The following is a 13,458-nucleotide window of genomic DNA, read 5'->3' on the forward strand; positions in this document are numbered from 1 at the left end:
TTGTTATCAGTAGAGATTCACCAGTCTAATTGGCATTATAATTTCACAAAGAGACACTATCTGTCGACACTTATGATATTAACTAAGGGTTATGCATATCTGCCTCAGACTGTACCTAAGCTTTTGGAAACTCCTATTTTGGAAAGTAAGCGTGCAAAAGTAGTATCTTGTGGGGCTCGACATAGTGCCGTGCTAACAGGTATGAATCTATCACAGTATTATTGATAGCCAGACAGTGCACAAGGTCTAGATAGTTTTCAGGTTGAGGATGAAATAGACCTTAGCATATGCCTACAAAATTTGAAGAATTAAGCTGATGACTTTGTTTTCCTTTTTCCCTCCTCTGCCTCAACTCTGTTTTGGGTGTTAGACACTGGGATATTTTAATTCCACATATTTTATGAATGCTTGTATTTCAGATGCATCTTTTTGACTACAACACAATGAATGCTCTTTTTTCTATTATACTACATCTTTTTGTGATTGTCTCACCTTGGCACTGAAATTTTGGGTGAAAACATAGCGCTTGTTACAAGATTAGGGCAGTAGAAGTTTGCATGGACTCAATTACTTGTGTCAGTGAAATTTGATTAGTTTCGTTGAATAGATTTTACAAGAAAGTGAAATAAACACCATTCAGAAAAATTAACATGTGGTCATGCTCTCAAACACTTATTTCTGACACTGCTATTTGTTTGTGGTTATTGAAGAGGATGGCCGAGTGCTTAGCTGGGGGTGGAATAAATATGGGCAGGTATGCTTACTGGATTTCCTGATCGCAAATTCATAATTCATGCTTTCTTTTGCTGCATATATACAGAATAAAAGTTGACTTTTTATCTCGCCAGCAAATTGATCTGTCCTTTACCTTGTGATGCAGCTGGGTCTGGGTGACTCCATAGACCGCAACATTCCTTCTCTAGTACCCATTCATGGTTTCCTGCCCAGAAACATCGCATGTGGTTGGTGGCACACACTACTTCTGGCCGAAACAACACAAATCTGAGTGTCTGAACAAAGAGTCCAATTTTGTTAGGATAGCGGCCCCCTTCTTTTGATTTGCCTATGTTCTTTTATGTACGTTACTTTGTCATGTACAATGTAGACATTGGCTACTTTGTCATGTACAATGTAGACATTGGCTATGCAGTGTAAGGAAGCGAGCCTGTCTCTATTTGCTTAGAAATAGTTCTTAATCAACAGTACAGCACACCAATCAAAACTTCACCAGTCTGTACACAAAACAAATCGTTGTACTGATACAAAAGATGATAGGTTTCTCATTCCACTGTTCACTAATGATAAGTTGTCTTAACATATTGGAATTGTTCTTGAATTGTCTCTGGATGGCCTTCTATGAATGTTGGCATTTTCAAATCTTGCTTGAAATGGGTTTTCTTTTGCGCTGCAACAGGTGCATAAGAGGCCAGAAAATCTCCGTTCTGTGAAAGCCTTTGGAAGTCTGCATATGTTTCAATGTCTCAAATTAGACTCTGATCATGATTGGTTCCCACGAAAAATCTCTGAATGAAAATGATACCTCAACGATGAAATGAGCCCATGTATTATTACAGCGGTTTTCCATGACACCTTTCAGGATGGTTAACTCTAAGCTCCTTATGACCTGTGCAATCTCAAGGAATAGACACTGCTCGTTGCATAACATCTGTATTGAATGTGGCTGGGCAATTAGCACTAGAAATTTACAATCAATATGGTTGCGGAAAATCGAGATCAAAGGACCAACCTCGATGAGCATGTGTCCCGGGTATGAAAGATCTTCAACAACTATGGGACAGGCAAGGAGCTCATTTCCAACTTCAAAAGCCCAAGTGGTGCCGTTTTGTTTACCGTCGTTGGTTTCAGATGATCTTAAATCCTTACGGGCAGCTACCTGTAAACAATGCATTCTAGTTCAGCACTACCACATACAAAATTGGTAATTATATCCCAAGTTGAAGAAGAAACAACTCCCTATCACGGGGCAAACCCAATAATAACAAAGGGTAGTCCTTGTGACTGAAGGTACACTATGCAACTCCAGCTGGATCATAGTGATCTAACAAAATAAGCCAGGAATTTTAAAATATGCCATCCGGTTCATTAGGGCACAATGAATATGATATTTTTCAACCGGTGCCCAACTAACTTGGAAGAGGTTTCTGATTTTTTTTCGTGCTTATTGTTTTCTGTTTTTGTAGTTGTGTGGTGTCAAATAAGTTGTAGATAAACACAATACTAATCATGTTTATCCCAGAAATCCTTTCGTCCAAATTAAGATTGCGAGATACACTTCCACACCCAGATCCATATCCCACTCTGGGTAGGCCACAAGAATCCTATCTTTTTCATTGAATGGAAGTAGAAATGCAGTGGCTCGTGCCACAATTAGGAAGATCTTAAGAATCTGATTCTTATTTGCTTCATGAATACTGTCTATGGTGTAAACAAAGAGTTTTTAAGAGATCTGTCTCCATGGCTGACAACCACCGTGTTAAGCCTATAGCTCAGTAAATACTTAACATGTTAGCCTTGCAAATAAGTTGCCAGAGAAGTGATTGAGAAAAAACAAGAAATATGGACTAGTTTTTGAGGTCATACCTCACGGTGCACCCACTGGTTCAACTTCTCAGCCTGATCGGTTACACTTCTTAAGTACAGCATGTGCTCAATGGTTCGACCTAAGAGGCAATCTATGCTGCACTGAATTTGTCACAAACAGCAGAAAATAGATTTAGTGAATACATAACCACTGAAAAATTATAACCTGAAAAAATTGCAAAAAGGAAATAACACATAACATAAAGTAAGCACCGACCTTCACACCATTTGGAACAAGTTCACGCAATTCCTTAATCCGGTCCTGGATCAATTGCCTATCCCTCGGTCTTGGTTTTTGGTTATCACCAGGTTTAGTTCTCCTTTTGTTTGCATTAGACAGCTTCATTCCCTTCCTAGGCTGCAGGCTGTTGTGCTCTTTTCCAAACAGCTCTGTGTCAATAAATGTTCCCATTGCATTCTTGAAAGAAGAAGAAGTTGGTGAAAATTCATTTTTGTTCCCGGAAAGAGATGTAGATATTACTTTGCTCTGTGGAATTGAATCAACCCCTGCCGAGGCACTATCCTCAGAGTGGCTTTGTGGTGGAGACAGAGTTACAAATTTTTCTAACGAAATTAAAGATGAGTTGACACCATTGTATAAATCAGGGGAACCATATGTACCCCTACGTACACTGGTAACAACAGCTTCCAACAAATCTGCGTCACTGCCTTTGACAGAACTTGTAGGCTCAATTCCATCGGTGAAATCTCTTTTGTGAATCAAACTTGAGCTGTTACATATGTTATCAACCAAGTGATATGAGTCCCCCAAGTAATCACTGGTATGTCTCTGAAATGCTGGTCCAAGTGCTTTGTGTAACTCACAATCTTTGGGAAAGTTAAGGAAAATGGCTGAGCTATGATCTATATTGTTACAGATCTCATGCTGAAATGGTTGTTCCATTGATGCAGGGTAACAAGACATAGCTCCACCACTGAATTCTCCTAATAATTCCAAATTGTATTTGTCACATTGTGAATATGCCTGTAATTCTTCTTCCAGACAAGACAAACCAAAAAACTTACTCTCCATCATCTCCCACTGGCCAGCAAATAAGGAATGACCTTGTGACTTTGATGCTTCACTGAGACCAAGTGATGGAACAGCAATCTTATTTTCACTCTCACTTCGGAAAGTTCCTGACAGGTCCTTCACAGATCCCCTTAGTGCATCTTGAAGAGTTTCCACTGGCAAAATGGGGTCGAAAGTTGAAACCAAAACTTTATTTGGCTTGACACTGTCAACAGCATCTGAATCTTCTGATTTCAATTGGCTAATGGTAGAAGCTGATGGTTCATCTAAGCTATCCATGAGCCCAGATGTTAGTGTTGATGATGATTTTGTTCGGATATCCCTGTTTAAGATAGACAGTACAGTGTTTCTCCAGGCATTGTGAATGAATCTATCTTTGATACCTGCTACTACTGCCACGTCTTCTGCAATCTGTTGGCAGGAAGAAGAAAATGATAGATACTAACAGAAGCACGCTCATGGAGGCACACGTGCACACAAAAGGAGAGAATATCCTTAAATGGATAAAAATATATTAACTAAATGCACCATCGATACACCTAGTCATGAGAAATTATTATGAAACAGTTTTGGCATATGACTAAAGCATACAATAATTCTCAAAGACTACTATTGTAGAATACTGACAAGATAAATAAAGCATAAGCTCCAATTCCACAACAGTGAGTAATAGAATGCCCATCTAGAAAGCAAAAATGACCATTACAGCTAATACATAAAGTCCAAAAAAATACGCACCACTTGCAATGAGCCAAGCTGCACAACTCCATGTGGAAGTACAGGAACCAACAAGATAGTCTGCATAGCATTACAAACAGTCAACAAACTTTTGACGTGCATGAGTTTATATATATAAAGTTCGGCGAGGCAATTTGCCAAATGTGCCTAATGCATGCCCGCACAGCATAGACACGAGCAAACAAACGTGTGCTTATACACAAAGCTTGGTGGAGGAGTAGATATATGAAATACGGCCTGTAAGCCATATTCAGGTTCAAGTTACCTTGATACCTGAAGCCAACTGAAGTAACCATTCATCTGGACACTGTCAATAGAAAGAATTGCATATGAGCATGTATTCTCCTCAGTAGTTGCAGAACTTTAGTCAACTTTCTGCTAAATTGAAGCAATAATGATTAGAAAATCACCTTCGGAACTAACTTAGAATTTACTTTGGTGGTGGAAACATCATCATACGACACCCAGAAATGAGTACCCGAATTTGCCACCTCGCCAACAACCCTGATGCATTATGGAAACCCAAATTTACAGATAAGGATATTATGTCCCTGACGCTTTTTCATGATTAAATAACAGATTCAAGTTACTAATATTGAAGCAGCAGTAACTGTTTGAAATATTATCGATAATAATTTTAGCAGTGTGGAAGGATGTACAAGGATATCACCTTCAGAGGCCCAAGCTTAACAGGAATAACTAAACTAGGATAAGAATTATAAAGGTCAAGAACAAGAATATACCCCTCTCCCAAGGCATACTGAAGATGTGACATGTTAGCCAACACCAGTCCAATTGAATATCCCTCAAAACCACCATCACCTGCGCTTGTTTCACTGCGTGTAGAAAATAATTCATTGGCACCATTATGGTAAATGTCTTCTGACATTATTCCCAGTGGTTGTCTAGGTTTTAGATGATCACAGTACCCATCTTCCCAGCTCAGGATCCTATAATAAGGAAACCAATTCATAAATTCCCAAAAGCACCGAATTTATAGATAATTAGAAAAGCCCATATCAGAATATTGATATAAGTGTACATATAGAAACCCAACAGTTAAATTGACAAGGTTAATAATATAGAAAACAGTGTTTAATCCTGCATTTTCAACCATGAAATTTCATCACTTAACTTTTGATGCATCAGAAACATGCTTGCAATTGATGATTTAATCCAATAGTAAGAACATTCAAATTACCAAAGTTGACAAAGAATCTTATTTCTTATTTAAATTCACTAGCTGTAACAGCATACCCAATCTAGAATAAACAAAAAAGTTAAAATGTATGTATTAACAGCACTTTGCCCTCAAAATCAACACCATTTTGATAAAGGCCATCAAAAATTGTATATCTTAAAAGCGAACGGCCTCAAAATATCATGTCAAGGAGAAAAAAATGGATCAGTTTATGCATAAAATTCAAACATGCTTTTGGATATGCACTACAAAATTAATTGAAAACAGCCAACTTACATTTGACCCTCGAGCTTCAGCTTCCAAAGCACAGCATAATTCCAAGGCAAATTGTAGCAAAAGCTCTTCAACAACTGCCTCAAAGCAGTAGTTCCCATCGAATGAAACTCCACAAAAATTACACAAAAGTGGCCTACTAACACCCAAAACAAACTGATACTCACCCAAAAATTAACACTACAACTTTTCTCTAGCTACCACGATATGAACCTCTCCCCGCCTGTTTTATCCTCAATCCAGCTCGTCGTTTTATTGGTGGCCCCGTCGAACATACAAGCAACAAACCCATTTCCAGCAACTTCACTTTCAAAAGATTCTACTATCACTAGCCAAAATGTAGTTGCTTGTACTAGATTGCACTAGAATAAAAGATAGCAACCTTCCATGGACACCTCCATTACTATCGAATTGTAAGCAAAAAGATTATTTTTTTAACCAAGAGAGAGGATTAGAAGCTTGAGAAAAGCAAACCCAGTAGCAAAAATTGCTTTAAGTGGCTAAAACAGCACAATAAACAACTTTAAACGCAGTAATTGCACGTGGAGTTGAAACACATTACCATGAGAAGATGCTTTTAAAGATCAGACTGTGTAACGATGTTCAAATTCGCCAGATTCCATGTTTGTTTGTCTGTCTCAGTAGATATTTGATGTATGGATAATGGAGGAAAAGCTAAACTGCTATGCTTTACAGACTAGTTTCACAACTGGAACCGACCCGTCGTATTTATAGTACTTTGGTACAAAATATTATAAATATTGATCCCCAATTTTTAAAATATTACAATTAAAGATATAATTTGTAATATGTTTCAGAAAAGTCCTGAACGTGATGATACGCCGGTAAGAATTAAGACGTAGCATTAAAATTTTCATACTAGGAGTTTTTTTTTGGGAAAAAAAAGTCATCAAAATTACTTTATCAAATATTTAACTTATAAACATTTATATACATTATTTTAGTTCATTTTTGGCTTCTCCTAAGATAATTAAGAAATAAATAAACTGTTTTGAGATGATAAGACTATTTAAATTGACTACATAAATCTAACATTAAATAGAAATAAATTTTCTGAACTTCTTAGGATAGTCCATGAGATAGTAAACTTGAAGAAAAGAGAAAGAGTTGAGATGATAAAAGGTGGAGAGGACCTCACTAGCAAGTCCTAAAACTCAAAGAAAATGATGAATAGTTGAGAGAATGGAAATGTCTTATTATTATCCTAAACTGAAAATCTTTTTTTTACTAAGAGTGTTTTTGGTCTATTCAGACACGTGGCATTAGCTTATCGGCCCTCCTTCCTCAAGTAGTGGCATTTTGATATATTTTCATCTTCTTCAAACGCTTGGAACCATATTTTCTATTGCTTGCTAACATGCAGTGCGTCCTCATTCGAGGATCCTTTTGAATCGAACACCGTGATGGCCTTCATGTGGCATGTTTCTAGCAGCTGTCTAAGATTTCCAGGGGAATTAGGTGCAGCCTAATCCTTCCTAATGGTGGCATGCCCTTTTGTCCCTTTGGAACCGCGGCATGCAACAACATCCTATTTAGATGCAAGGTAATTTTTGGAAGATTATGTAGAAATGGTTCAATCATGTCTTTGCTTCCTTTGAGCTGGGTGTCTTTGTTGGAAGCCTTATCTCATCCTTTTATGATTCCCATTAGATGACAAAACTACCTCATAAAAGGGATAAGGAGACAACCCTAAAACTTAAGTCAGTTCTAACAATTCTTATTATATTCTTTTAAGTAATATTGAAGTGTAATAATTTTTAAACTAAAATTGGTATGATAAAAAAACTGTAACTATACAATAAAAATTAATAATATGCAGTAAATATAATTTTTAAATAATAACTTTGACAAAAATAATAAATATATTACATATTTTTTATCATACAAGTATAAAATAAAATCAACTTATCTTTTAAATTACAATAGTTAATATTTACCAAACACTTTAATTAGAGCTGGCAAAATTTGACACGCGACACATTTACCCAACACAAACACGATACGAATAAATAGGGATGGGTCGTCAAGTTTGACATGATTATTAAATAGACCGAGTCTAGGCCGACGTGATTTTTTTTCATGTTGAGTTAATATTAAAGTTCTTAACCCATTTACTCAACCAATGACACGATTATATATATTTTTTAAATTAATTTCTAGGTTCTTGTCATTAAAACTTGAATATTGCACATGATTCTCTCTCTTTTTCTTTTTCTTTTTGGGAATGGTAGATATATATATAGTGATTTATTTATAAAATTTTATACAAATTTAGAACTTTAATAGTGTAAGTGCGTACAATATTGGTACACATGTATATTTTATGATAGTAATATATATTATTATTTACATAAATATAATTAAAAACTTTAATAATGTAAATGTATAATATTTTGGGTGTACGTATATGTGGGTGTGGGTGTGTGTCTATAAAACATTTGTTAAATATATAGATATTAAACGAGTTATTTGGTAACCTATTTATTTTCTTTGTCGGGTTTAATTCTCAATATTTTGACACGATTATTAAATAAGTCGTGTTTGGGTCAACCTAAATTTGACATGACACGAATACGACCCAACGACCCATTTTGCCAACTCTAACTTTAATGTTGTAACTTAAAACTAATGCGGACCAACCTTAATGTTAAATAGGACTGGAATTATAAATTATACAATAATTCGTGATTTTAGAAGAAGTCAGGAATCTGAGTGTTACCAGTTCATATACATTTTTTTTTTCTTTGTGAATGGTATTGTCCATATACAATTATTGTGTGTATGCTCAATGAACTCCAAAAGAGTCCAAAGTCGGATTTTAGAAAAACCCCAAAGGTTGCAGACTTGCATTGTTATTGCGGGTCCACGTGGTACTCAGAACTCTTTCTTCTATTTTTTTTTGCTCTGGGGATAAAAACATATGAGGGTCACATTTAGAATTGAGGTGCTGTAATTTTTAAATTATAATTGTTGTAGAAAAAAAATTATAACTATTAAACAAAAGTTAATAATATATAGTAAATATAAATTTTAAATAATAATTATGATAATTATTAAAAATATAATAGATTTTTCATTATATAAGTAAAAAATTATATCAATATAGCTTATAAATTACAGTAGCTAGTGTTTACCAAACGTTTTAGTACTGTAGTTTTTAAGCTACAGCTACCTAACCTCAATCTCACACCCGAAGTCATGTTAATAAGAAATTTTTGAACTAATAAAATTAAAAAGTTGACATTTAAAATTGAACGTGTCATGTTTTCCTTAATGTTAAACGAAAAATTGTATTGACAAAATCACAAAATTATTATTTACAAAATTCTTGATTATAATTTATAAGGTTACATTTGTCAACGAAGCGACCCACTAGATTGGATAAATTGAATAAGTATTTAATAGTTTCATTTTTTTTAATGAATATACACCAATCTTTTCCATGAGTTGTGCCGTGTGTTATATAAAAGTATGTAAAAAAATTAAGAAAATATTTATAGTTGACCATGATGAGTAAAATATTATTTTAAGCTTTTGGCTTTCATCAAATATAACCAAATCAATCATTACCAAAATAAATAAAATTTTATTAATAATCATACACAAGTGGGTACCTCGCCTTAATAAGCAAGCATATGACTTCATGATACCATAAAAATATGATATTATTGAGTAAACTATCGAATCTAATTACAATAAACATGGCTAGGTGCAATGATTTATATTTTATATTTGGTTTGAAGTGAACTAGTTTACTTCTAATTAATTTATGTGGCAACAATTTGCACTTGATTTCGTCTTCTTAACAACTTTGGTTGTTAAACTATTTTCCAAAAGTAAATATTTCAGAAAATATTATGTTTGATTTTAGGGTTAGACCTAATCTAGCTCCCCCTATTGGGAAGACATTATTATTTTTAATTGTTTTTACTCTATTTTTTTTCCTACACATAAACAAGCAAATTTTTTTTTCACACATTTATAAACAGATGTCATTTCCTTGGGCCAATCTTAATAATTTGTCGCAATATTAACTTGGTGCATAATATCCACCAAATCCTTTTCAAACGTTGTGCTTTGACAAGGGGATCAATTCCTCATTTTGAAAGTGGATTGATTAAAAACAAGACCAAGATTAAATGTTTGGCTTATGGGGTAATTGGAATTTGGGACAGCTTAGTATAGAATGTGATTTCGGAATAATCTAAAACGTGACATTTGTTTTAGTCTTTTAACCAAAAAAGGGGAAAATGGCAGACAGCACATGAACTAAGTCATGAGTGAAAAACTGAAAATGTTAATTTCAATTAAAGCCTTATTGAAATTAAGACTCTATTTTTGGTTCAGGATTCTATTTTGGATACCCTTTTATGCATACATAATTTGATCGTGGCCATGTAACCATTATCTGTGAAATTGACGTCATTGCATAACTATGGCACTTCTAAAAATTTAATACAGTTTTGGAGTTAAACTTCCATTTAGTCCTTATGCTGCTAAGCTAGACATCAATCCTTAATTGCTTCTTATTTATGTATTTGTGTTTCTAGGAATTCTCAAATCATTTTTGTTGTTAAATTTATTAGAGATTTGGCGTTAAATATTAGGTTTTTAAGTGAAATTTTATTTTTTAATTTTTCCTCATGAGTAAAGAAATAACAATATCCACCCTTTACAGTAGTCATTAGCCAATTGAAAAACTATTTTAATAATAAAAAGGAAGAATCCCCTTTGCGTTTTAATAACACATTTCATATATGTGGTATTCAAACAGTAAAAAGAAAAAAAAAAGCACACACAACAAATAAACACATTATTGGAGAATAAATGTGAATTTTTCACGTACAAATAAATTATCTGAGGCATCTATTTTTAAAATTAGTTTTTTTAATTAAAACATTACATACACTATTCAATAATGTATTTTTTATATGATTATTTCTATACCACGGATGAAATGATATTACAAATTTTAGTAGGAAGTACTTAAGTGGTGAAATACAACTTGTCGATGGGGTCCAAAGTATCATTCTCCCATAATGAAAGAAAATTCTAAATGCACTTTGCAACTCACAAGCCTATATAACAAATAAAGACTGAGTGTATTAATTATTAATTAATTTTAATTAATTACCGTCCTTTATTTATTTACAAATTTCTTTTCTAATGAGAACATATTTGCTCGCTTTCAGCCACAAAAATATTTTAAATGATTTAGTATGATACGAATTTGGGTGGGAGAAGAGAAAAAAAAAAAAAAGAATTACTTGAAAACGCTGGATCACAGCTATCATATAAAATATTTACAGTCTTATATTTTCAATGTATATCTACATACATAAATTAACGTTTTAAACCAAAATGTTTTTGTACGTAATAAATATATCAAAAACAAGATTTACTCATAAATTAATATTTCTGGTCCACTCACCCATTTGGATTAAATTAACTACACGTCCAATTGAATTATTAAATTGTTATTTGCAAGACGCACAATTTCACATTAGTTATCAACAAGTGTCGAATATTGATGATCACATAATTTGAGCTGTAATTAGAAAAAAAAAAAAAATAGTGATTAGTTTCATCGATTGATGTCGCTGATCAAAACATAACTGGACCGACCATTCCATGCTGAAATTAATGTTAATTAATATAGTTATTACACTCATTCAATAATCAAAATGCCCAATTTGTCATCTCTAGTGGGTGATTAAAGACCAGTAAAATTGGTCCCAGATTCTGCTCCACTTGATATACAAAAAATAATTAAGATGGTGGCTAAAGACGGCTCAAAATAACTATATATTAAATCAGTTTACGTATTCTTATCAAATAGAATATGACAGCTATGTATTATATTATTCATATAGTCGTTTGTTATTTGTTACAGAAAAGATAAGAGTATATCTGTTTATTTGTCAATCTATCATTTAGTGTAGGCACTGGAGCTGACATAAAAAGGATTAAACAAGGGTTTCTTCTTCTTCGACTTCTATTCGTTCTTTTTATTTTTTTTCTTAGGGGTCCAGTCATAATCATTCTTTTGGGATAAACGAAAGAGCACTAGCGAGCTTAGCAACCATGACATCATATCTGTTGAAGGTCAATTTAAAAGAAAAATTCAATCGAACAAAACCCACCTCAATTGAAAGTGATTGCAATGAGTTGGATACATTGCATACATCGCTCAATTCTATTAAAAGATGACCAAAATATATAATAATCTTTCATTTTATAACTCTCTCTCTCTCTCTCTCTATATATATATATATAAATTTGAAACCCATAAAGTTTTTTGACCTACCATTATTTTTATAACTTGATTCTAGTTAAGATGACGCTTGATTTCATATAATTCCACTGCACCGAAATGATAGAAGAAAATTAAACGAGTTAAGAATTCATCACGTACGGCATATGGCATTGCGTGAGATTCATTTCATGGATGAATTATGAAGCCAGTGGTGACTGAGCAAAATCAATCATGGAGCCAGTTAAATTGAATTTACGATGATGATAATTCGACCACGTGGCCAGAGTTTAGTGGGATCTAAAGAATAAAATAACGCCGACGTACTTAATTAAGTTGCATTACTTTAATATTAGCAAGAAAAGTTAAAAGACATAAAAGTGGACAATGATTTCATACAATATTGACCCTTTTTTTTTTAACCCCTGGGGCTATTGATACTTCCAGATTTTATGATATTACTTTCTATGTGTCTTTTATAATGATTACAATGATTTTTATGAAATATTTCTCTTGTGTTACATATGAAGCAAAGGTTTGTTTAGTATCCTTATTTATGTATAATGTATTTTATAGGAATGAACCTCACAACGCCATGCATTCATATTTATTGGTAAAAGAGGGAAAAAAAAAGGTTATTTTCAGTCATGACCACCCTCAATCATATATGCATCGAGAACTCCCATATAAATATATATCTATAAGATGAAGAATTCAGCTAATTAGTTTCACATACTCTCTTTATTATTCACTGCATCTTCTTCTCATTTTATGTTTATAATTTATAAAACCAAAAATAATGTTAAAAGCAAAAAGAAATGTTCCACATGTAAAAGTTTACTACAAATTAATACGTGAAATTTTAACGTCAAAGCCCTCATTTCTTTTGTCTTTTTATTTTATTTTATTTTGACCACGAGGTATCTTGGGAAGGACTCCAACTGTGAGAGGCACCTTTAAGTCTGTACCACAACTAAGATTAAAAGTCCCCGCTCAAACTGACAAGCACAAATTTTTCCAACAAAAATGACTTTTCTGCGACTCGAACTGATGAATAAACTCAATCAAACTACTTAAAGAAGGCTAATGCTAAGTTACATGTATGTAACTTACAACCCTCTCACATGAATAGTGAGTGGTGGGCTCATTTACTATTTATGTAAAAAGATTATAAGTTATATGCATGTAACTTAAAAAAATCTCTTAAAAAAACTCCATTATCAATGGGGCCAATATTTTATTGGTTTGTCTTTCTATTTTCTCTCAGTTCTTGTTTCCTCTTAGACTTATTCTTTTTTTTTTTTTATAGGATCTTAGACTTATTCTTAGTATTTGGTT

General features: G+C 33.4%; 2 protein-coding genes across 5 annotated transcripts in view; one reads left to right on the top strand and one right to left on the bottom strand.

Moving 5' to 3' along the window:
- The window catches only part of LOC18038882 (ultraviolet-B receptor UVR8), a 4,987-nt gene extending 3,670 nt beyond the window's left edge, over nucleotides 1-1,317 (top strand). For 3 of the 4 annotated variants that reach the window (XM_024182729.1, XM_006429101.2, XM_024182730.1), the window contains 3 exons: nucleotides 109-199; nucleotides 711-754; nucleotides 881-1,317. In XM_024182729.1, the coding sequence (XP_024038497.1) occupies nucleotides 109-199; nucleotides 711-754; nucleotides 881-1,006 (261 nt within the window). In that variant the 3' untranslated portion in view covers nucleotides 1,007-1,317. The remainder of the gene's footprint in view (nucleotides 1-108; nucleotides 200-710; nucleotides 755-880) is intronic. The other variant, XM_006429102.2, reaches the window with a different exon arrangement.
- On the bottom strand, nucleotides 1,153-6,534 carry LOC18040004 (transcription factor EMB1444). The gene is made up of 11 exons (XM_024182728.1): nucleotides 6,409-6,534; nucleotides 5,850-6,249; nucleotides 5,116-5,322; nucleotides 4,783-4,876; nucleotides 4,638-4,679; nucleotides 4,373-4,432; nucleotides 2,819-4,045; nucleotides 2,602-2,703; nucleotides 1,748-1,894; nucleotides 1,541-1,666; nucleotides 1,153-1,462 (listed from the first exon to the last, which is right to left on the bottom strand). Exons 2-11 carry the CDS (start codon nucleotides 5,945-5,947, stop codon nucleotides 1,373-1,375), a joined length of 2,193 nt encoding a protein of 730 aa, XP_024038496.1. The 5' UTR covers nucleotides 5,948-6,249; nucleotides 6,409-6,534; the 3' UTR covers nucleotides 1,153-1,372.
- Between the last annotated feature and the right edge of the window lie 6,924 nt (nucleotides 6,535-13,458).

The sequence above is a fragment of the Citrus clementina genome, unplaced genomic scaffold (assembly GCF_000493195.1).
Source record: "Citrus clementina cultivar Clemenules unplaced genomic scaffold, Citrus_clementina_v1.0 scaffold_6, whole genome shotgun sequence".
NCBI classification, from domain to species: domain Eukaryota; kingdom Viridiplantae; phylum Streptophyta; class Magnoliopsida; order Sapindales; family Rutaceae; genus Citrus; species Citrus x clementina.